General features: G+C 38.9%; 1 protein-coding gene across 1 annotated transcript in view; it reads left to right on the forward strand.

The window, feature by feature from the left end:
- Positions 1-1523: 1523 nt before the first annotated feature.
- The window catches only part of ABL2 (ABL proto-oncogene 2, non-receptor tyrosine kinase), a 57659-nt gene continuing 34830 nt past the window's right edge, over positions 1524-24352 (forward strand). Inside the window, exon 1 of the mRNA XM_058178684.1 lies at positions 1524-2109. Coding sequence (XP_058034667.1) covers positions 1524-2109 — 586 coding nt within the window. The remainder of the gene's footprint in view (positions 2110-24352) is intronic.

A 24352-nucleotide genomic window follows, 5' to 3' on the forward strand; every position in this document is an offset into this window, starting at 1 on the left:
TTCCAGAACTAAGAAAACTGGCCCTCTTGTTGGTATCAAACATTTAAAAAAAGATTTGTGATTTTAATGATTGTTTAATTCTTATTACTTTAATATTTTTGTACTAATTTTTTATTATAAACCAGGGGTGTCAAACTCAAGGCCCAGGGCCTGGATCCAATCTCTGGGATACTTAGATCTGGCCCGCAGGCACCCTCAAAACAGCGAAGGACCAGCCCGCAGTGCCTCTGCCAGCGAAAACGGAGCTTAGGAGTGCGTGCGGCCCGCCCGCAGTCCGTTTTCGCTGGCAGAGGGTTGCAGGAAGCCATCATAGCCGGGGGAAAAAACTTGTGAGGGCTGTGAGCAGGATTCCCAAGCTCCGTTTTCGCTGGCAGAGGGTTGCAAGAGGCCGTCACAGCCGAAACACAGCTTGGGAGCCCATTTTCCCTGGAAGAGTGCTTGGACCACCACAGGCACCCCCTACATGAGTGTCATCGAGCTGGCCATGCCCACCCTAGCCATACCCCCCCCGCCCCCCCCCAACCTGGCAAGATTAGCTAAAACCCTGATGTGACCCTCAGTGAAATCAAGTTTGACACTCCTGTTTGACATTCAAGTTTGACACTCCTGACATCATGAGACATGAATCAGAGGTATTTTGAAATCATCATCAATTTATCTTTTAGCAGATGGCCAGATTTCATTTTCTCAAAATACCAAAACTAAAATAACCATCTATACTTAAAAGTGTGGGGAAACACTAGGGTGCTTTATATAATCCTAGAATTAAAAATAGTTTTCTAATGTCACCATTTCTTTGTTATATATTATTTAACGGCTGCTTTAAAAAAAGTATTGCAACCAATCATATTTACAACCGTCACAATGTTCCATGGTCATGAGACTGCCATTGGGGGAGGGGGAACTAATTTTGGACAAGCAGAATTAATGCAGAGGGTGGAAGAAAAATCAAAAGTTGTGGCCACGTGATGTTTTGCTTAATGATGGAATGGGAAGTAAGATTTTAAACCCAGCAGTCAGCTTTCCACTTTGTGACTGGAGTGCTTAGCAACCAAGTTGCCAGTCCCAATTGTGGCTAAGTGAGACTATTTAATAGAACAAAAAGAGGGGGAAAAAAGCTTTTTCATTTCATTCCACCTCTATGCATCTCCATTCCATTCCGTTCTTTTCTTAAAAACCACTATTACCTATACCAGTTTTGACTAAATCTTTCCGTTGAAATGAAATTAAGACATTTCCTCTTAACTGCAACGTTTCTATGCTCTGGGCAGATTCCTCTCAGCAAACAATTCATTATTGCACTTGATTGTGCAAATGCAGTAATTAATTGAAAAGTACATCGCGATCCTACATTTGAGAAAGCACAATAAAAAATGATGTTAGTATATTTACCGTGGGATATTGCGAACTGAGAATAACCTGAGGGCATTTATCTGCTTCATCCGAACCTTCTGGTGTATTTGTTTAAATACCGTTTCTCGGCTTTCCCAGTAAGCCGGCAAAGAAAGGCTCCGAGGCGTGCGATGAATGGGCGGCGCCAGCCTCGACGATCCGCGATTCGGGGCGGTGCTGCAGGCGGAGGCGAGGCGGGGCCAGGAGGAGCTACCGACGTCCCTGGAGGACCGGAGGTGGGAAGAGTGGGCGAGAGGGAGTCGTTCTGTCCTTTCTCCCAAGCTCGGTGGTTAAGATGGCGGCTGCGGGGGTTGAGGGGGCGAGTCCGTGACGGCCTGTCCGGAGAACGGCGGCGAGGAGGGGGAAGGAGGCTGAGCGGCTCTGGGAAGTGCCGGGTGCGGCTCCTAAAGCGGGGTAGGGGGCGGAATGTGAGCAGGAGGAGGAGACGGAGGGCTCTGGCGGGGGCCCAGAACGGGAGGAGAGCGGGGATGGGCCAGCAGGTGGGCCGCGTCGGCGAGCCGGGTGCCGCTGCGCTTCAACATCAGCCGCCGCCGCCGCCGCAACAGCAGCAGCAGCAACAGCCTCTTTCCCAGCCACAGTCTCAACCCAGAGGGCTTCGTGGGAGTAATAGCAGCGGGAGTAGGCCTGCCAGCCGGAGGCGAGAAACGGCCGCTCCGCGGGCTGCCGACAGCGGCTTCAATATCTTCACCCAGCACGGTAAGGTGGGAAGAGGGCTGGGGCGGGCAGGAGAGGAAGGAAGGAAGGAAAGGAGGGAGGAAAAAGGAGGGAGTGGGTTGCGGCAGATGCTGGAGGCGGGTGGGTGTGGCACAAAAGCGGAGGCTGGAAATGGGGTGGGGGTGTCACGAAGCAGGGCTGGTGTGTTTCTTCCCCTCGCCTTAAAAACGTGCCAACTTATTTTTTTCCGACAGTAGACAAAGGTTTGCTTCATCTGGTGGCCGGCTAGAACCCGTTGGGAAGCGCCCAAGCAGGTAGCAGCAGCAGCAGCAGCAGCCTTCCCCTTCTTGTGCCGCCTTTAGTATCTGATACTTAATAGATGGGGATTCCAGTTTAAGCAGATAGGTGACAATAGAAACCATTTGCAGTGAAGCGTGTTGTGTCTGCTCAAATCGCTATTTTTCTCCCTTCATTTTCACTGATTAATGTTTAAGAAACGGCTTCATGCATTTCATAAAGAGGGTTTCTTTCCGTATAAAAAAATGATTGTTCCCTATAAATGAGTTGATGTTCAATTTAAGTGTCAGAGGACATACAACATGGCTACTACCCCTTCAGGTTATGAAATGTGTAGTATTTCACACAAGTATAACTTGCTTTGGTTTCCTTTCCAGGTGCATATACTGATAATCGTTAGGAAGAGTGTTTTTATGTTAGCATATGGTACTGTACAGGCTTATGACCTTTGGGGTTATATTTGTTAATGGTTGCACTCATGGGATGTTTTTTGGAGCTTTCTAACACGGTGCTTTGTTTGCAGTCTGAATGTACTTCACATGAGATCCTTGCTTCATGAGTACAATACTACTTTCCCTGTTTGTTAATTTTTGTAGTCACAATAAAATTGAAGTATTTTTGTTTGCCTATCTCCTCCTTAATATCTGAAACTGTCTTCTGTCATATGATCCCATTTAAAATGCTTCTAGTATATTCATAATGTTGGTAAGATGTATGCCACAAAGTGCAATTATAAAGTTTTCCTATTGTGTAGCCCAGAAAATGCCCCAGATGTTCGTTTATTTTTTTTTTCTAGTTTTGTGATAAGTCATTATATCATGATTCCCTTTTGTATTCTTTGGATGAATTGCAATGATGTGTCTACTCTTCTCAGGTTAACAACCTGTTTCATTATGACTTTTATTGATATTAATGAGAACAGAAGACAAAAAGCTAGCATCTCTAACTGGGAGGCTGTGCAATTAGGAAGGTGGGAGATCCAATGCTTTTGGACCTTATTGGTATAGCAAGGTAAGAAGGTTTCTCCTGCCACTTTTTTTCTCTTATGGTGATGTGATAGACAGAATGCAATATTATATTGTGCAATATTACATTCTAGGGTCATGTACAACTTTACTGTGGTTGGAAGACCATGTGATTTTTATAGAAAGCCCAAATAAGCCATTTATCACCATCATATGATTTATGTTGTATCTTGCATCTGGTCTGGAACTGGCCAAATAGTATTTATTCAGCTAAATATTACAGGGTGATTTCCAATCTTGTATGGCATTCAATAATTTGAAGTAATTTTTGTGTACCTGTTTTGTATTTTGCTGTTTTTGTTGTAATTTGATTTTCTACAAGTGATACTTACATTCAGCTTGAACACAAAAGGAAATAAGAATTTATATATTTGCTGCAGGCAAATAGAGAAATTTTCAAATTTACAATAGTGGCTTTTAAGCTTCAGAAACTCCATTTTCCTAGACTCCTTGAGCTGTGGAACCTAAATTGAACATCTTGTTCTGAACTCATATGTGTGATGTGAAAGCCAATTACACAAGTCACTCCCCTGAGGATATATAGTGTGTATAGATAAGGTAATTAGTAGGTGATATGTCCAATGGTATTTAATCTTATTGGTGCATCAAGAGAAGAAAAATTGTTTTTTCTGCACTCTTATTCTTTTATGGTATCTGCATTCCTTATTGCTGGGGGTGATATGCTATCAGTATAGCTTCTATGTCCTCTATTGAGTAGTATAGAAAGATAAAGCACACCATTGAGAACCCCAGAGGGGCACAAAATGTAAATATATTTATTTGTATGTTCAATTTATACAATTGCTATCTCCCATTCATGACTCTGGGCAGCTTACAGTTAAAAGAATGCAAAAAAATAAATAAAAAATTGAACAATTATACAAAACATTACAAAAACATTAAAACAATTAAAAAGTAAAAACTATATATACAGTGACTTGGAGAAAATTTATGGAAATATTGTTAAAACCTTATAGTTGTACTAATAAATGATATTGTGCGCTCCATATATGGAGGAAGCACTTAAATTATAACAATGTGGACATGCTCATAACGCATCTTTTTGCATCACAACTCATACAACTGCTAACATAGTGTCCCCTTTAATTCCCATGTTCCCAACGATCTTACTACTATTCCCGCTAGATAGCAATTCAAATCATAAGCACTACTTTTTCATCATGATAAGTAAGGCAAAATAAATTATTTAATAGAACTCGGGCATAGGGTTTTTGTTTGTTTGTTTGTTTGTTTTTTGCAGGAGGCATTCAGAGAAAGAGAAACAATCCTCTCTCTCAGAGAGAGAGATGATACTTAGGTGAGGAGGGAAAATACTCTCCCAAATAGATTGCTAACCAGAAACAAGATTTGGTAAATGAGAGAAGACACAGACATGTATTTACGGTATCTCTCTCTGGTTGATCATTGAATAAAGTTGTAGGATTGGGAGTCAGGAAATGCATTTGAGCCTATCATTGGAAAGCAAAGAAAATGTTGGGTTTTTTAAAAAAAACAACAGTCATGACAGGACAAGAAGTTCTCAGGATTTAAACTTCAGTTATGTTCTACAAAACATTTCCTTATAGCTAGCTAGCTAGCAATTGAAGACTTTATAGATTTTGTCTTCCTGAAAGGTTTGTGTAGGACTCACTGGCAAGTGGTGTGGTGCATTTCATTTATCAGTTAGCCATTTTACCCCTTTACTATTTTCTTACCAGCCAGCTTTGCCATGCTGAATTTCAGGAGTCTCTTCATTCCTACCCTTAGCTCACTGTTCACTTTGGAAGCAACATCCATTCCACTGATGTACTGTAGAATCCATTGTCTGCCAGCTTTTCAAACTGTTTTGTGAAATCCTAGGGTTCTGAGAGAAGTTGATGAGAGACTAAGGACAAACAAAAAAATGTTCACTTTAGCACAGCCAATTTTCTTTCACTAGAGCTTTGTCTCTAGATCAGGGGGTTCTAACTAAAAGATTCTCAGTTTGAGTAATTTTGAAAACTTCTTGCCTAAATTACCAAGCAGAGAGGAAATAATCACTGACCTGAAGCCTATCAGGCTTCCAGTTTGCTGCTTATTCTCTCAATCTCATTCCACAGCTTGTTGAAATCAAATTACAGATGTGGAAACAAATACAGTAGAACAAGGAAACAGTACTCATGACAAACTCAATAGTATCTGCAACGAGAAAATGTTGCTAACTTGGAATTGCTTTTCAATGTTTTTCCATAAGAATTTATTAAAAATACAGATAATTCTTTTTGACTGAAAATATTTACAGACCCGTCGCATCCTGGACATAAACTGTTTCAACTCCTACCCTCAAAACGACGTTATAGAGAACTGCACACCAGAACAACTAGACACAAGTACAGTGTTTTCCCGAATGCCATCACTCTGCTAAACAAATAATTCCCTCAACACTGTCAAACTATTTACTAAGTCTGCATTACTATTAATCTTTTCATCATTCCTATCATCCATCTCCTCCCACTTATGATTCTTTGACTGTAACCTTGTTGCTGGTATCCTTGAGATTTATATTGACTGTTTCCTAATATGACTTGATTGCTTATTTGTTCCCTATGACTATCATTAAATGTTGTACCTTATGATTCTTGACAAATGTATCTTTTCTTTTATGTACACCAAGAGCGTTTGCACCAAGACAAATTCCTTGTATGTCCAATCACACTTGGCCAATAAAGAATTCTATTCTATTCTATTCTATTGACTATGACACAAAATTTAATTTGGTAACAATTTTAGTATTATCTGTATTGAACTCGTTCTTGAAGTCTTTTTTGAGATTATATAAATATATATAAATTTTGAGATTATATAAATTCAGATTGTATAAATTGATGTTTTTCATCAAATAATTTCACTCCCTAGATGTGGAACCCATAACATACGTATTTCATTAGATCTGGTGGGACAGGCTGATGAAATTGGGAAGAGGTGGTCCCTCAAATAACCCAGTCCAATGCCATTGGACCCAGAAACAAATTGGTAATCAATGCAGCTCATGTAGCAAGGATGTAATGTTCATGCTATTGGAAATATGCAGGACTGTTATAGGTCTTCATTGATTTTCATGAAGGTAAATGAAATGAGCAATAGTATTTATTTTAGCACAGTGGAATGAGAGATAGGCAAAGTCAGTTGAAATGTTCATGTTTCTTATTCTTTTACCCTATTCTACTCTGTTCCTCCTTGTTTTATTACTACTGTTGGAAGCTATCTGTTAGTGTAGAATAAAAGAATATGGTATTTCAGAGTGTTAGAGACCGCTTGCCCTAGGAGCCTGCATTCTGAAGAGCACACTATCTTGACTTTCTGTTCTTATGAAAACAAATCTATCCAATCTTCTGCTGACCTTTTTAGAGGTAAAATTAATGAAAGTTTATAATTCTTCTGTGTGTTTGACTCCTGTTTTCAAGTAGATACCCTGTTCTTTTTTAAATATCACTTCCTTGTTCTCTGCCTTTTGTTTTCTTATTAAAGTTTGCAACCTTCTGTTCTTTGTGGTTTTATTTATATCCATTTTCTTGTTCCCATGGATATTTTTACTTATATTTATGGTTCTATAAAAGTTTTCTTTGACCCATAACCCTGACTGTACCTAGGCATTACAATCAGCGCCCATATATTTTTGTGCTCAGGGCTCACATTCTAAGCACATCTTGATTGATGCTTGTGACCCTTTATTTCAGTCTCTTTCAGTACTAGCATTTGTTAGATTTCAGGCTTTGGAAATTCTTGGGCTATATCAGAAGTATATTAACTAAGTATTTCTTTAATACTTTATTCAATGTTTGTTTCTTCTTAATTTTTGTAATTTGTATCTTTAAAACATACATGTACTTCTGTGAATCCTCTTTCTTATAAACACTGGTTTCTTTATTATAAACAATTTTCCACTAACCAGGTGAAAAAATAGAACTTAAAGTATCCGTTTTGATCATCAGGTTCCATTTATTAGAAAGAGGAATTGCTTTTCTTGCTTTAGTTCAGTCAGAAACTTTGGTACATTATAATTACATGTGAAATTGGAGAGAAGGTTGCAAATTGTATAAGACCTTAATGATGGTACAGATTTTTTAGACAGTCATTGTTGAGGAAATATATTTTCTATGGGTGATAAAAATCCTTTTGAATTTTTCCTGGGTTGAGAAACAATTGTCCCAACCCAGATTGTCTTTGTGTGACTCATAAGCAAAGGTAGGTATAGATATAAATATATACCTGTCTCTTAAGTTAAAATGTATAACCCAGCTGCTAAGAGTTAATAGAAAAAACTATTGAAATGAATTCATATACTAGTTTTTTAATGTAAATGTAAATAAATGTTTCAACTTAGTAAATAAGCTTTCAACACTCCAAAAATTAGGCTTATGATACAGAAAGATCTTAACAGACATGAATATTGGATGCTATCTAACAAAATGAAATTCAATGGTGGAAAAAGTAAGATTCTATATTTAGAGAAGAAAAATAAAATGCACAGGTACAGTATGTATGGTACCTTGCTCAATAGTAGTAACTGTGAAGGGATCTTGGAGTCCTAATGGACAATCATTTAAATATGAGCCAGCAGTGTGCTGTAGCTGCCAAAAAAGTCAACATAGTTCTAGGCAGCATAAACAGAGGGATAGAATCAAGATAACGTGAAGTGTTAATACCACTTTATAATGCCTTGGTAAGACCACAGTTGGGATAATGCATCCAGTTTTGGTCACCACAATGTAAAAAAGATGCTGAGACTCTAGAAAGAATGCAGAGAAGAGCAACAAAGATGATTAGGGGACTGGAGGCTAAAACATATGAAGAACGGTTGCAGGAACTGGGTATGCCTAGTTTAATGAAAAGAAGGACTAGGGGAGACAGGATAGCAGTGTTCCAATATCTCAGGGGTTGCCACAAAGAAGAGGGAGTCGGGCTGTTCTCCAAAGCACCTGAGGGTAAAACAAGAAGCAATGGGTGGAAACTGATCAAGGAGAGAAGCAACCTAGAACTAAGGAGAAATTTCCTGTTAGAACAATTAATCACTGGAACAACTTGTCTCCAGAAGTTGTGAATGCTCCAATACTGGAAGTTTTTAAGAAGAGAATGGAAAACCATTTGTCTGAAATCATATAGGGCAGTATTGGTGAACTTTTTCGGCACTAAGTGCCGAAATGGGAGTGCACGTGTGGGAGTGCTGGAAACTGGAAGAGCAGTTCCCCGGAGTGCATGCGCGCGCCAGGAAGCTGAGTTTCTGGTTTCCGGTGTGCACATGCGCACCAATCACCTGGTCTTCTGGTGCAAAGACCAGCTTGTGCGTTGGAACCTGGAAGAGCAACAAGTGATGGCTGGCGTGCCCAGAGAGATGACTCTGTATGCAACTTCCAGCACACGTGCCATAGGTTCGGCATCAAGGATATAGGGTTTTCTGCCTAAGCAAGGAGTTGGATCAGAAGACCTCCAAGGTCCCTTCCAACTTTTTTATTCTATTCTATTCTATTTAATGATATAGTGCAAATCTCTTCAGTATACATATCCTTCCATCTCACAAAGATATTGTTCTGGGAAATGACAAGATGTGATGGAGGTCTTATCAACAGCTTCTTTTTGGCTTTTCATAATGCATGTACATACAGATATTTAAACAAAAATGTTTGTTTTCACTTTGTCCTTTTTGAACCAATCTTATTTTACCTGTATTATGCAAACAAATGGAAAGATTGGACAAGCATCTTGTGAATTTTTTCTAGATTTGATACCAATGAAGATTAAGCAAAAATAAAAGCAAAAGGGATAATTTTATTGATTTTTTTTTCAATTTCATAGCACCTTTTTAAAGATTGTAATTAAAGTGTTATTTTGTAATGATTTTAATTTCATTGTGCTTCAGTTTTATATATTACAGTTTTAATGTTAAAAACTAAGTAATTCTTGAGATACATTTTGTTGTCATAATATGCTATTGTGCTACTTCTATATCTGACTTGAGATGTTTTAAGGCCTTGTATTTTCTATTTGACTGTGCCTCAGCTTATTTTGTGTTGGTCATTGACTGAATAAAGTTTATTTACTTCCTGATTTTGGTTTGCTCATAAGGAGCTAAGAATAAATATTAGTTTAAATTCTGATGAATAGCAGTTCTCATATGAGAAGGAAGGGTAGGAGATACAGATGGACAAAAGGGAGGGAGGACTCTAGGAAGAAGAAGATTGGAAGTGAAGATCTTGGCCGACAGCTTACATGGTTAACATAGACACAGCTGTAGTGGCTGTTGAAGACAGATTGTTGGTTTCAGTCCAGAAAAAGGGTGATGAGGGATCCTAAAATAGAATAGGCAGTGTTAGGTTTAGTGAACGTTTGTTTAATTCATAGGTACCGGTAATCAGAAATCTATAGTGTTCAATAGCACAATCGTGGGAAAAACATTGAACCTGTTGTGGGCCCTTCCTTGGTGAGGTTGAAATGCAAGATGAGATTACAGGAAGACCACTAGTTAGATCAAGGCCAGCTGCTAGTTTTCTGACTGAATCAGAGAAAGAGGAAACCTTGCCATTAATACAGGTAGTCCTCAACTTACAACAATTTGCTTAGTCGCTGTTCAGAGTTACAACGGCACTGAAAAAAATGACATGATCATTTTTCACACTTATGACTGTTGCAGCATCCCCATGGACACGTGATCAGAATTCAGATGCTTGGCTACTGATTCACATTTATGACAGTGGCAGTGTCCCTGGGTCGTGTAATCACCTTTTGCGACCTGATAAGCAAAGTCAGTTGGGAAACCCGATTCATTTTACAACCATGTTACTAATTTAACAACTGCAGTGGTTTACTTAAGAAATGTGGCAAGAAAAGTTGTAAAATGAGGCAAAACTCACTTAATAAATTTCTCACTTAGCAACATAAATTTTGGGCTCAATTGTCATAAGTTGAGGACTATCTCTACTTGCAAACCTTTCTGTTACTTTTAGATTAGGAAAAATAAATACATCTAGATTTAAAATAGAGCACATGTTTTTAAATTTATACAATAAATTGCACACAAGTACATGTCTAAGCTGCCTGATTGAATAGAACTGAAAGTTGGGCTTCAGAAAAAATGCTTTCATTTATACTTTTGATACACTGTTATATCTGCAGAAGGGGAAGAACAACCTGTTCATGCTAAAACACAGAGGAGTCAGAAGTTGTAATTCATACTTACAAAAGTTTAGCTTGATATAAAACTATTCCTACTATGTAGCTTATCAATAATTCGAAAGAGAAAAAATAATTGAGCTATTGTTTTGCACTTTTTTAAAAAAATTAATCCTTTCAAAACCTTAAACGTATCCATGACGGAATGTAATACATTCTACCTTAAAATCCTAATTGAGATTTATATCTGACGCTGCAGGATATAACCCTGAATTGTAAATAAATACATAAATAGTGTACCTGTAAGTCATAACAGATTACAGATTTGCAGTGGATAGATATTGCAACACCCAGAAAAATATGGCATCCTTCATTTAATTCTCCAGGAAAGATTGAAGGCAAATGAGGTCCAGCCAGAAGAAGAACATGGCTTCAAAATCTAAGGGACTGGTTTGGACAAAACTCAGCAACACTTTTTCATGCAGCTGTTGACAAAAATAGGATTGCCAGCATGATCACCAACATCTGATGACGGATATGGCACAAGAAGAAGAAGAAGTGGATAGAGGGAAGTTTACTGTTAAGTCTGCTATTGCTGCAAGAACAGACCACAGCATCACTTTTAAGACATCCGGGCCCTCTAGAAGTGACCCAGCAGCTTAGTTACAACTTGGCTGAATCTAATTAATACTTGAGAGATGGGTTGTTTTTTTCACTTGGGAAAACCCTGTTGTAATGAACACTACCCATGCTGTGTTTTTGCATTTAAACTGCTTTAATTGTGCTAGGCAGTAGTCCAAACCTTGAGCATACAAGCTGTGGCAGGAAAATTAGTTTTTATTATGATTGGGTTAGCCATTTCCTTTATTCTTTTGCTTTTCTGGAATTGTTCTCAAAATTTCCCTTATTTTTAATTTCTTGTTATCCATGATCCTAGAATTCTTCTTATAGTTAGTGGTGCACTTAATTTTATGCTAGAATAATTTGACATTATGTATTTTTACAGCCTTGTGTGTTGCTGATGTTTGGTATACTATAAGTCAGGGGTGTCAAACTTGTGGGCCACAGGCCAGACGTGTCATGTGCTAGCTACGGCCACACCCGATTTAGCAAAGGGGAAAAAAGTCATGATACATCACGTGACAATGCCGTGATGACGTGCGTTTGACACCCCTACTATAAGTCAAGAATGTTTCGTTGGCTGTTCATTTTAATAACAACTGAAAAATTCTCTATATCAATGTAATACAAACATTTAAGCTCTTCCTTCTGATATCATTTCCCCCACCCAAAGGGAAAAGACTGAAAATGAAAATAGATTTTTTGGTCAGCTACATTTGAAATTATTCTTCAGTGGTTTATTGTTCAGTATTATACCTGTGGCCAAGTAAAGTCAGAAAGCTCAATTTCTTATACTAAGAAAAAGCCAGAAATTTCATGCCATGCTTGAATGGCTACTGTTGTGTATTCTCTGCACCTGAACATTTCATCATTTGCTGCCTGATAGAAGGTACTTACCATTTGGAAAGTGAGCCTGCCCTGAGATATGTGTGGCTCCCAATCTGTTGGCTTTCTGTAAAACCTTGGAAAAGTGGTGGTTCTCCTAGGCCTTGAGTTGAGATAGATAGAGCCCCTTGTTGGATGTTATTATTTTTGTTGATATTTAAAGTGATCAGATCCCATCTTGCTTTGGTTTATATTGAATTTTTATGTTAATATATTGTGATCTTCCCAAAGTCAGCTGGAGTTTCAGCAGCATCTAAATTTATGTAAATAAATAAAACCCATTAAAATTGTTCCCAGCATAGATTTGAGTTTTCAATTGAATATGTACATTTTTGTATCTAAATATTAGGTGCTAACTAACTGTTAGTTTCTAAAAGGCAAATTAGTAGACAGCTTTTTTTCCCACATATTTTTATTTTTATTATTTTTATCGGGATTGATTGTATTTTAAATATTGGGCCAAATTTAATAAGTTTTTTAATGTATGTTTTTAGTATTGTATGTGTCTTTACTGTTTTTTATCTTGGCTGTAAACCGCCCTGAGTCCTTCGGGAGAAGGGGGGTATACAAATTAAAATATTATTATTATTATTATTATTATTATTATTATTATTATTATTATTATTATTATTATTATTATTATTATTATTATTATTATTATTATTATTATCAGTTAACAGCCACACCATTTGCTTAATGACTGCAAAAAAATGTTTTTTAAAAAGGATGCCGTTATGTAGATGCCTACATAATGCCTCAACTTCCGAGTGCAACAACCTACAAGATTTCTGATTGCAATTGTAAGGATTATCTTTAGTGGTAAATTGTTAACAATGGCCTGCTAAAACAAAGTCAATTCAGTATTTGTGATGCTGCCTTGTTTCAATAGTTTAAAGGTGAAAACTAACTACAATTTGATTTAGAAGTAATACTGAGCAGCAGTTAATTAAATCTAGAAGTGTCCAAAAATCTTACAACTTCATCTTAGTTTAAACTGGAAGGTATCCACCGCAGTCAAGAAAATTACTACAGAAGACTAGTCTCAGGCTGTGTGTAAACCCTTAGCACTCAATTTTGCAACCCAGTAGAACATATTTTTCCGTGTGCGTGTGTGTGTGTGTGTGTGTGAGAGAGAGAGGGGGGGGGGAAATGTTTGTTTTGCTAGAAATAAAGATGGGAATGGGAGAGGAAGGCTTAGAGGTGTGGGGGTGTGGAACTGAACTGCTCTAATTATCACTATAAATCAATCCCAACCCTGGAAAATGACATGAAATTGTGCTGCGGAAATTTAGTAGCAAAATGGCTTGAGTTTCATAGTAAAAATTACAAGTTTAAAACAAATAGGAACCAAGAATGCAAAACCTCTTGGGAGTTTTTATACTCATTTCTTCCTTAAAACTCCCTCAGACTCCAAATTTGCTAAATAACAGTTTGCCTGAATCCCACCCATTCTAATAATGTATAAGAGGGCCTCCAGTGGCTGACCAGTGAAAATAAGTTGCAGTATTCACAGCAACATCTTAAACTTCTTTCTGCTGTAAATTTTATATAGTGTTATACAATGACTCATTCTTTAACAAAAAATAATGACCTTATGATTTCTGAAGATAATTTCTGTGGAATAAATGGGCAACTAACTATATTACAAATTCCTTGAGGTTTCTTTCTGGTAAGGTTTGTAACCCACAAGACAAGCATTGTTATATTAGCATTATCTGCTTTGGAAATTTCATTGCAACTTTTAAGTGAAATAGAAAGCGCTACCTTGACAGATCTTAAATGTAGAATTATTGCAATATGTTGTGTTAAAATTTAGTTTATTTTTCACTTTAGAATACACCAGAGAATTCAAAAATATGAAAACCACTATCTTCTTTTCCTTTAGAATGAGTTGTTCTCCAAGCTAGTGTATTATTTGGAGAACGCCAGGAGCCCTGTTCTTGCAAGATCTGGGGTAGACCAGAAGCTTTCATGAGAATGGGGTGCTTGATTTGCAGAATGAATGGTACACACAATTTGGAAAATGAGGTCTCGTGAAGCATTGCAAGAATGGGGCACTTTGATTTTATAAACCACTATTATTTTTTGTCTTTTTCTAAAGTAAAAAACTCAGCCACTGAGATCTTTCCTTGCAGCAAAACTGCTCCAGTTCTCTGATCATTTTGATTGGTCTTTTCTATGAGTTCCTCTTAGAAAGATGACCTTTTAGAGCCTATTTTAAAGAACTTGGCTCTGTTACTGGAACAAACCCAGTTCAAGCTCCTGATTTCAAGCTTCATTCTACAAAGACGTTTTTGTTTATTCATTTTTCTTGGATTTGTTTTTTAAAAATGTAAATTTAGCCATTTTTATTTCTATATTGTACTTTTTAATTTGTTACTGTGAGATATTGGATGAGTGTACTATAGAATAGTGAAAACCTGACTTGGGATTCTTTACATTTTCAAGTTCTTTTTTATCTGAAGAACTGGTATTTATGTACCAAAAATATGTAGCTCTTCTAGGAGTTTAAGGTGACACATTTGAACTATGGTGGATTGAACTAAAGATATATTTCAGATAGGCAAGCAAGTATCTTTTAGATCTCCCTGATATATGATCAGTGGTCAGAAAGAGATACTAAGTGGTCTACCACAGGCCTAATCCATCAATTTGTTTTCATTCTGACTAATCATTCAGAAGGAGAACTTGAACACAGGATTATGCTATGCATGATTCCAGGGAGCTGATATAATGTTTGTGTTTATGAAGTATAATTGTTTATTTAGTTTCTGATCTTCAGGCATCTCTTTCAATCTGGGCTTATTGATGTTTACAATGAAACTACAGTATATTAAGATCATTATGGGGACATTATGATCAGGCCTGTTCACCTTGCTCTTTCTTTTGTATAATAGAGAATGCAATTTATAATGATATACAATAACATAGAGACTCCAGAATAAAATTCAAATCTCAGAACTGAGTGCACAGTCTAGACTCACCTCTGAACATACAGGAACTCAGCAATAAATCATTTATTTCATATCTTTTTAGTCTGATTTGCTGATGGATCAGAAACTTTGCTTGGTTAGATTAGAATCTTCATTGAAGATAAGAATGAAATCTTGCATGCAGGTGTTATTTTCTAGTGCATTGCAAGGATGTCAGGGACTTCTATATTTTCTCAAGGGTTTAAACTTGATACTTCTTTTGTCCCCTCATACATATTAAAGAAAGCTGTTCCTTTTCTGTGTGAATATATGCTCTAAAGCAGGGGTCCCCAACCTTTAAATCCCACGGACCACTAATACGAATCCAGCACACCGCTTGCTGAAACGTCTGGACTCCCAGTGACAGGACAGGGTCCTTCAGGCACTCTCTCTTCCATTCTTTCTCTTTCATTCGCTCTCTCTCTCCCCCTCTCTCTTTCTCTGACTCGTTCTCTCATTCTCTCTCTCTTCCCCCTCTCTTTCTCTCTCTCCCCCACTCTTTCTCTCTCTTTCTCTTCCCCTCTCCCACTCATTCTCTCTCATTCTCTCATCTCTCTTTCTCTCTCTCTCCCACTTTCTCTCCCCCTCTCCCACTCATTTTCTCTCATTCTCTCATCTCTCTTTCTCTCTCTCTCTCCCACTCTTTCTCTCTTTCTCTCCCCCTCTCCCACTCATTCTCTCTCCCCCACTCATTCTCTCATCTCTCTTTCTCTCCCACCCTTTCTCTCTCTCCCACTCATTCTCTGTCTCTTTGTCTCTCTCATTCTCTGTTTCTCTCATATTCTGATTCTCTCTCTCCCACTCTCTGATTATCTCTCTCTCTCTCTCATTCTCTTTCTCGTTCTCTCTCTTTCATTCTGTCTCTTTTTCTCTATTTCATTTTGCGCGGCTTCAGCATTCCGCCTTGGTATATTTGCGCCAGCCGGTGGAGCAAAGCAGGCCTAGTCTCCTGCCGCTTGGGACTCAGAGCGGTAAACAGCATCTGGTCACAGGAGGAGCCGGATTTTGCTCTCCATTGCGGATGCCAGATCGGCCCCCTGCAAGCTCTTGTCTCTCGAGGAGCCCAGCCAAAGTTTCCCGTGCTGCTTCAGTGAGCGCTCTTGGAGAGATGAGAGCTTGCAGGAGGCCGATCTGGCGTCTGCAATGGAGAGCAAAATCCGGCTGCTCCCCCGATCAGACTCCATTTACCGCTCCGAATCCCTAGTGGCAGGAGACAAGGGCTGCTTTGCGGCACTGGCTGGGCAAATATACCGAGGCAGAATGCTGATGCTGCGCAAGTGCAAGTAGTGCTTCGCTCCCACAGCTTCCAGCCATTGTAATCGCTGCTTCGGCCCGCTTGCGCTGCAGCTCCTCCACCAGGGTGCACCAGCAAAAATACAAAGATTGCACAAGGGGCCACCACTTGGTGACCACTGCTCTAAAGTAAATTCCTGAAGACCTGGTGGATAGTTCAACTGAGGCGTTAATTTCCACCTGGAATGGGCAGGACAAATAACCTTGGACTAGGTTATTTGTATGTGGCCATTCCTTATTCATAGATCCTAATGAATTTCTTGGTTTTCTAAGGAGTCTCAGGAATGAAGTGACAGAAGAGATGCCTAGAACACTATTGGAAAAAGATAAAGAGTGAATCTGACTGAATATCTTTAAGAGCCCATATCAGATATTATATTGTGTTGATAAGAATTTTCTTCACTCTTATTACATCCATAGGTAGCTGTCACAACCCTATTCAAAGTGTTGAACTCTCTGCTGGGTCCACATGAAGTACAGGAACATCTGCAGTGTCATTATGGGGTCTGTTCTTAAGTATCTAGTACATAAAATTGATCAGATTTGTCTAAAACTGTACTCCTATTGGGCAAGGCCATATAAATTAAATGAGACTTTAGAATAGAATAGAATAGAATATTTTTATTTATAGACCGCCCTTCTCCCGAAGGACTCAGGGCGGTGTACAGCAAAAAATAAAATACAGAAAGAAAACAACAATACAAAACTAAAAACAACCCTTAAAAAACCTATTTGATATGGCTACTTATAGATAAAATATTACCCTCTAAAATTTACAAAAAATTTAAAACCCATAAAATCAATTTGATAATTTAAAATTTAATCGAGTCTAGCAAGATGAAATAAATAGGTTTTAAGTTCGCGGCGGAAGGTCCTAAGGTCAGGTATTTGTCGGAGTCCAGGGGGAAGCTCGTTCCATAGGGTAGGAGCCCCCACAGAGAAGGCCCTCCCCCTGGGGGCCGCCAGCCGACATTGCTTGGCTGACGGCACCCTGAGGAGCCCCTCTCTGTGAGAGCGCACCGGTCGTTGGGAGATAGACGTTGGCAGTAGACGGTCCCGTAGGTATCCCGGTCCTAAGCCATGAAGTGCTTTAAAGATAGTAACTAACACCTTGAAGCGCACCCGGAAGACAACAGGCAGCCAGTGCAGTCTGCGCAGGATAGGTGTTACATGGGAGCTCCGAACTGCTCCCTCAATAACCCGCGCAGCCGCATTCTGGACTAACTGGAGTCTCCGGGTGCTCCTCAAGGGGAGCCCCATGTAGAGAGCATTGCAATAGTCCAGACGAGAGGTAACGAGAGCATGAGTGACCGTGCATAGGGCATCCCGGTCCAGGAAGGGGCGCAACTGGCGGATCAGGCGAACCTGATAAAAAGCTCTCCTGGAGACGGCTGTCAAATGGTCTTCGAAAGATAACCGCCCATCCAGGAGCACGCCCAAGTTGCGCACCCTCTCCATCGGGGCCAATGACTCACCCCCAACAGACAGCCGCGGCTGCAGCTGACTGTACCGGAGTGCCGGCATCCACAGCCACTCCGTCTTGGAGGGATTAAGTTTGAGCCTTTCCTCCCCATCCAGACCTGTACGGCTTCCAGACACTGGGACAGTACTTCGATAGCTTCGTTGGGGTGGCCTGGGGTGGAAAAGTACAGCTGCGTGTCATCAGCGTACAGTTGGTATCTCACCCCAAAACCACTGATGATCTCACCCAGTGGCTTCATGTAGATGTTGAACAGGAGAGGCGAGAGAATCGATCCCTGCGGCACCCCACACATAAGGCGCCTCGGAGTCAATCTCTGCCCCCGTCAACACCGTCTGCGTCCGGTCAGAGAGGTAGGAGGAGAACCACCGATAAACGGTGCCTCCCACTCCCAACCCCTCTAACCAGCGCAGCAAGATACCATGGTCGATGGTATCGAAAGCTGCTGAGAGGTCTAATAGGACCAGGGCAGAGGAGTAACCCTTATCCCTGGCCCTCCAGAGATCATCCACCAACGCGACCAAAGCCGTCTCCGTACTGTACCCGGGCCGAAAGCCAGACTGGAATGGGTCCAGATAGACAGTTTCATCCAGGTACTGGGGTAGCTGACATGCCACCACACTCTCTACAACCTTTGCCGTAAAGCGAAGGTTGGAGACCGGATGATAATTTCCTAAAACAGCCGGGTCCAGGGAAGGCTTCTTGAGGAGAGGTCTCACCACCGCCTCTTTCAAGGCAGCGGGAAAGACCCCCTCCTTTGTCTGGTTATTTGGGAAGTGTTTGAGAAAATGAATAGGATCCTGAGTTCTACGGACCTAAAATCAATCTGCTTGATCCACGACCTCCTTGATTGATTAAAATTTCCAGGGTACTTGTAATGGTTAATGCTTCTTTCTGTGAGAAGGTGAGTGCCATACCCTATTTTGCTGGACCCAACAATTATTGTTGGAAGACTTTTGTCTAGGCTCCAACTTTCCCTTTCTTAGCAAGGTTATTGAGAAGATAAGCAGGTTGTAGTTTCAAAGAGCTTTGGGTGAAACAAATAATCTACATTCTCTCCAGTCAGATTTCAGGTCAGGACACAGTACGAGAGACCATGGATCATATTTGTGGATCATGTTCTGACAGAGCTGAGACGAGACTGGCACATCTTGGCTCTTCTTGATCTCGGGGAACTTGCTTGTAAAAGAAATTTTCTGTTCATGCTAGGTTCCCTAAAAAGAAGTTACTGTTTGTTCAAAAAATCGCAGGAAAGTTTACATGTGGCAACATTGACTTTTTTGTTAGTATTGTTCTACTATTTGAATAAATTATTAAAATATTTCAGTTTCTTGTAACTCCCAGAATACATGGAGTGGAGAAGAGATGAGAAATGTCATTTCTGTGTCAGTAGAAGTCTGCTTGCTTAATGTTGGATTTCATTTGAACTCTATGGCTAAACTGACAAGAAATCAGATATTCTTACCTCTACTTTACTGGTTGCTATAACTTTCACTCATACCTAGGCTTAATGTTCTAAAGGTGGGATTAAAAACAATTTTAGTAAATTGCAAAGTAGAATAACACCTGGGAGAATAATTACTTCCATTTTTCCACTAGGGTGTGCTGCAGATCTTAAACGATGCACAGAATGCCAATTTATAGAAGCCTTTGTAACGTGCACAATATATATAGTACTTTGAGTAATTAGGAAATTTCAATTTTGTTGAAATTAGAAAAGGAGAGAAATTAGCATGGTACAAACCATAGTACTAGCCTTCAGTATTATGTTAATTTTGAAAATCATTCTACGCTTTATAAGATTCTGAAAGGAATTCTTAGAAAAAATGTTGGTCAGGTGAAAATATTTGAAAAATTGCCCATTGTTCATTTGGCAAAATAAGCAAGTTAAGGTGAAAAGCGGCATTTGGGAAGATTGGAGTAGAAGTGATAGGTAGCATTCTGATCAATTTATCATCTGATAAATGATTATTTTGTGTTTTGTCATAACTACAGAATGACTTCAGTATGTGTTCAGAAATTCAGATATTCTTGCTGGTAGGAGGTTCTTTTTATCCTGGTATAAAACTGTATCACAACTACTGTAACAACACAACTTTACATTAAGCAAAGCAATTAATTTTCTATTAAAATTAGTAAGTTTACCAGTTGGCCACATACTGTCTATCTTAGTAAAGGGGAAGGGGAAGGAATTCTCTATTTCCTTAGCTTATTTTTATCAATTAGCTACCTTGTCTGGTGTGCTTCCTCTCTATCTGTGGGGAACTTCCCAGAGTTGCAAGATTCTTAGATCCAGGCTATAGCTGTACCTCCAGCCTGCCAAATTGGAAGCGGTAAGTAATTGGGAGTTCTTTTGCTCCCTCCTATCCAAATCTTTATCGTGCATAGGGGGGCGTGGCCATGGTAGGTGTTTGACACAGGCTCAAGATGCATTTTTCTTCTTTCTTTCCACTGTTCTTTACTATAACCATTTTCCTATCTCTTCTACCAGATATTACTGGCAAACATTTATTACTTATTCTTCATACTCCACTAAACTTTTTATTTCTAAATTTATACCTTATTATTTAACAGTAAATTGCTTTTCCAGGCAGAAAAGCTATTTATACTGTTGTATTTTTATTATTCAACTAATAATAAAAATACAATAGCATAAACAACATAGATAATACAAATTCTAACAGCAGAGGTAACTTTCCAGGATAGTAAATAGAAATGGCTGTCAATTATAGATTGTTGATGTAGATTAAATGGACCTACAGTATATAAAATCTGGCATTAAATTGTAGTATTAACATAAGATGTTGCTTGTTTTCTATCCAGATCAGGCACTTACTTGAGGCCACATAATTGTAATCCAGTCCTTCAGTAGCACTCTGCTGGCCAAAAATGGGCTGTGTGGAGACCCCGTGCAGACTGCATGTGGTCCATTTTCGGCCTCCCTGGCCTCTAGCAGCACTATGCCAGCCCAAAACAGACAGCCGGGGGGGGGCGCATGCTGCCCCCCCACCTGTTTTGGCCTGCAGAAGCACGCGGGGCACTCCTTTGATATTTCCAGGCTGACCCCCTGAGCCAGATTTAAGTATTCCATGGGCCCGATCCAGCCCGCGGCCTTGATAGCAAATTGATAGCAATTGATAGCAATTTGATAGCAATTTGAGGATGCAACCTGCATCTGAATTCAGAGATTTTTTTGAAGACTTTTGATTCCCCTTGGTTAGGAAAGCTTGTCTGTTTTATTCTTCAGTGTTTTTCACATATTGCTGTGATATTGTTTCTTTGTCTAATACTTTAGACAAGATACCTTGCCTTTCCTGAAATACTTTAACTTCTGTGCTGAGATCTTTGCGTTGGTTTCTCATTGCCTTTGAGATGAAATATGAAATACGCTTTAGCTGTTAAAATGGGCTTGTACCTCAAGTATCTTCATATATTTCTGCTGCCGAATACAGTCTCTATATATTTATATCCCGTCTTTATTATTTTTACAAATAACTCATGGCCACAGACATATCCAACATATCTTCCTCCTCCTATTTTCTCCAGAGTAATTACCCTGTGAGGTGAGTTGGGCTGAAAGAGAGTGACTGACTCAACTATAGGTGACTGCTTGTTTAGCTGGGCAGTTGGGATGATCTTCAGGTCTTGGATGATTCTACTAGGATTATTTATAATCTTCCCAGCATTCTTTACTTATCCCACCAACGCATTGAGGAAGTACAGCTAAACTTGGAGGGTGTGCAGAAGTATAGTAAATTTTAAAATTTGCTAAATATTGCTAATTATTTTATGTTTTTCTTGTATTATCACAATTATTTGTAGGATTCTAGGTTATATTTCTAGTCATTCCAGGGTAAGAAAAAATAGTAGGATTTACATTGAGTAAAGATATGGGCTGTAGTGTTTGTGTCCTATTAGAATCATAACTCTAGTATGCTGCTTACTATACTGTCAAAGGTTGCTTTCACAAAGATTTTATATTTATATTTATATTTCTGAGAAGCCATCAGCAATATGATGTAATTGATTTCTTCAGAGGTGGGGGGTATATAACAACTAAATAAGCAGAGATTTTGTTCTGTATTAATGTTGGTTTTCCCTGTGGTTTTCTTTTTGGTATTCTTCTTGGAGTGTATAGACAACTGAATGTTAAGACTGGTAAATTGCAAAGACAGGTGCGATAGAGACAAATGTTAGTGGGGCCTCTCAAGACAAACAGCTGATACTGGACTGATAAGTGTTTTATGGCATTCCACTTACACCAAAGATGGTGTGATGTAATAGCAGTCAAGTTAGCTTTCATTTTGTGTGGGAGGAAGTTTCTTAAAATAATGATCAATGACATTGAATTGGGATGAACGTGGATGTTTTCTTTGATTTACAGAGGATAGAATGCATAATGTTTTAACTTGCTGTGTTGTAAGCTGCTGAACATGTTTGTGCCCTTTGTCCTGAGGTAAAGCCAGGTATGGAATATTTAATAGATATTGGAAATGAGGGTGAATTAATGTTAAATCCAGGCCATTTTAAGTCACAGTTTACATTTTGCAACTTATACGGTTCCTGAACAGTCATGTATGTTAATGATTTATTATGAAAATTAAACTCTAATATACTGGAATCAAATTGTACAGCCTTAACAGTATATTGACACATATAATGTCTTTTTCTACTGGTTAATTATAATGGCTTGAAAATACAGATGTTTGTACACATACTAGAATATTAGTAGGTTTTATATTTTATATAAATTTGTATTTAAGAATGCATTGAAACAAGTATTAGTGAAATGTGTATGGACACCCAATTCAAAACAATATCAGATGCTATATATTGCAAAAACAGGTAAAAACATCAGCTATCAAAAAATAAGCAACACAAAAGATTTAGCATAGGACAAAAGGTCCCATAGAACAACAATATTGTTGAGGATCCCATGGTTGGTTAATCTAAGACCTTTCATGGGCATTTTTAAACATTAAGGTGGAACCTGTAATCTCTCAGGGGGAATACTGTTCCAGAGGGCAGGAACATATAAAGAAGGCATATTTCCTGAGTCAAATGACACTGTTTTATTGACTGTACTTGGAGTATACAGTGATCGGATCAAAACAGGGTGGGCAGACCCTAAGGAACATAGATAGACCATGAGATAGTTAGGCCCATGTCAGGAAGGCTTTAATTGTAATTAGACAACCTGTGACCAAGTTGGTCATCCTTTCAGGGATATTTCTTTACAAGATGCCTCAATACCTTCAACAATGACCTAACTTTTAATGTACTCCCTTCACTGAAAAAGTACATTTAGAGATGTAGCTGTTTTGAAAATAACAGTACAAATAATCCTCAACTTGCAAGAGTTCATTTAATGACTGTTCAAAGTTACAATAGCACTGAAAAAAATGACATTACCAGATACCATGGTCAGTGGTATTGGAAGCCACTGAGAAATTCAGGAGGTCCAGAATGGTTGCCCATCTTTTGCCCTCCAGAAGTCATCTGCTCCTGTGACCAATGCCATCTCAGTACTGTACCTTTGCTTTATCCTAGACTGAAAAGAGTTGGTCTGCTTCATCTAGGGCTGTCTTTAGCTAAGTTCCAAGCACTCTCCCAACAATCTCCCCTAAAAATATAGCACTGAAAATATAGAAACAGTTAGTGTTCAATTTACAACTGGTTGTTTAGTGAGCATTTGAAATTATGACAGACTTCCCCAAATGATACTTTTGACCCAGATTTGAAGTTCTGGCATCCTCCCTCCAGGATCACGCAATTGCGTTTTGTGTGCTTGGCAGTTATCCCTCATTTACAGCCATTTGCTGTGTCCTGCGGTCATATGACCATGATTTATTATATTTCTTTTTTCCGGAAACCAGTATTTACTTCTGGTTTCTGGCAAAAAAATGCCATTGTAAACAATGGGTTCACATAATGTCTGTGGCATTTGCTTAATGACCAGGCTATTCACTTTATGACCGCTGTGTTTGCTTAAACACTGCAAAAAAAAGTCATACAATCAGATTGGGCACATGATGATCCTCTTAATAATCGGCATGACTTATGGCCGTAATTCTAAGCACTATTATGGTCATAAATGGAAATTATCTGTATTGAATATTCATGATGTACAGCCTAAAATAATGGGTAAAAACTACAGTTCTGCCATTTGTGGTGTGAGTCGTTCAGATGCATTTGTGTCTAGCCATAAGCCAGGCTTGCTGTGTTGTCCGAATGCAATCTTGTATCAAGTTGAAAGCCAAGCAAATTTGACAGCTGGTGTTGGACATTTGTCCTTTGCTAAAAGTATAAATTAGTAGCTCATGAAGAGTTTGCACCAAAATCATGATTTAATTTTGTACACACTGAAAAATATTGCTTGTCAATATATGTTAAATGTCAGCTGGAGGGGGGAATCTTTTCTATTCGGCAATCTTAATTCTAAACTGTGAATTAATTTCATCGTTATATCCTATCAGTTTCAGAACTGTTTGAACGTAGAATTTGTTCTTTGCTTCCTAGCAGTTGGAAAAGTTCCATGTCTCCTGTTTCCAGTTGCTAAAAAGAAT

Source organism: Ahaetulla prasina, chromosome 3 (assembly GCF_028640845.1).
Source record: "Ahaetulla prasina isolate Xishuangbanna chromosome 3, ASM2864084v1, whole genome shotgun sequence".
Taxonomy (NCBI): Eukaryota; Metazoa; Chordata; class Lepidosauria; order Squamata; family Colubridae; genus Ahaetulla; species Ahaetulla prasina.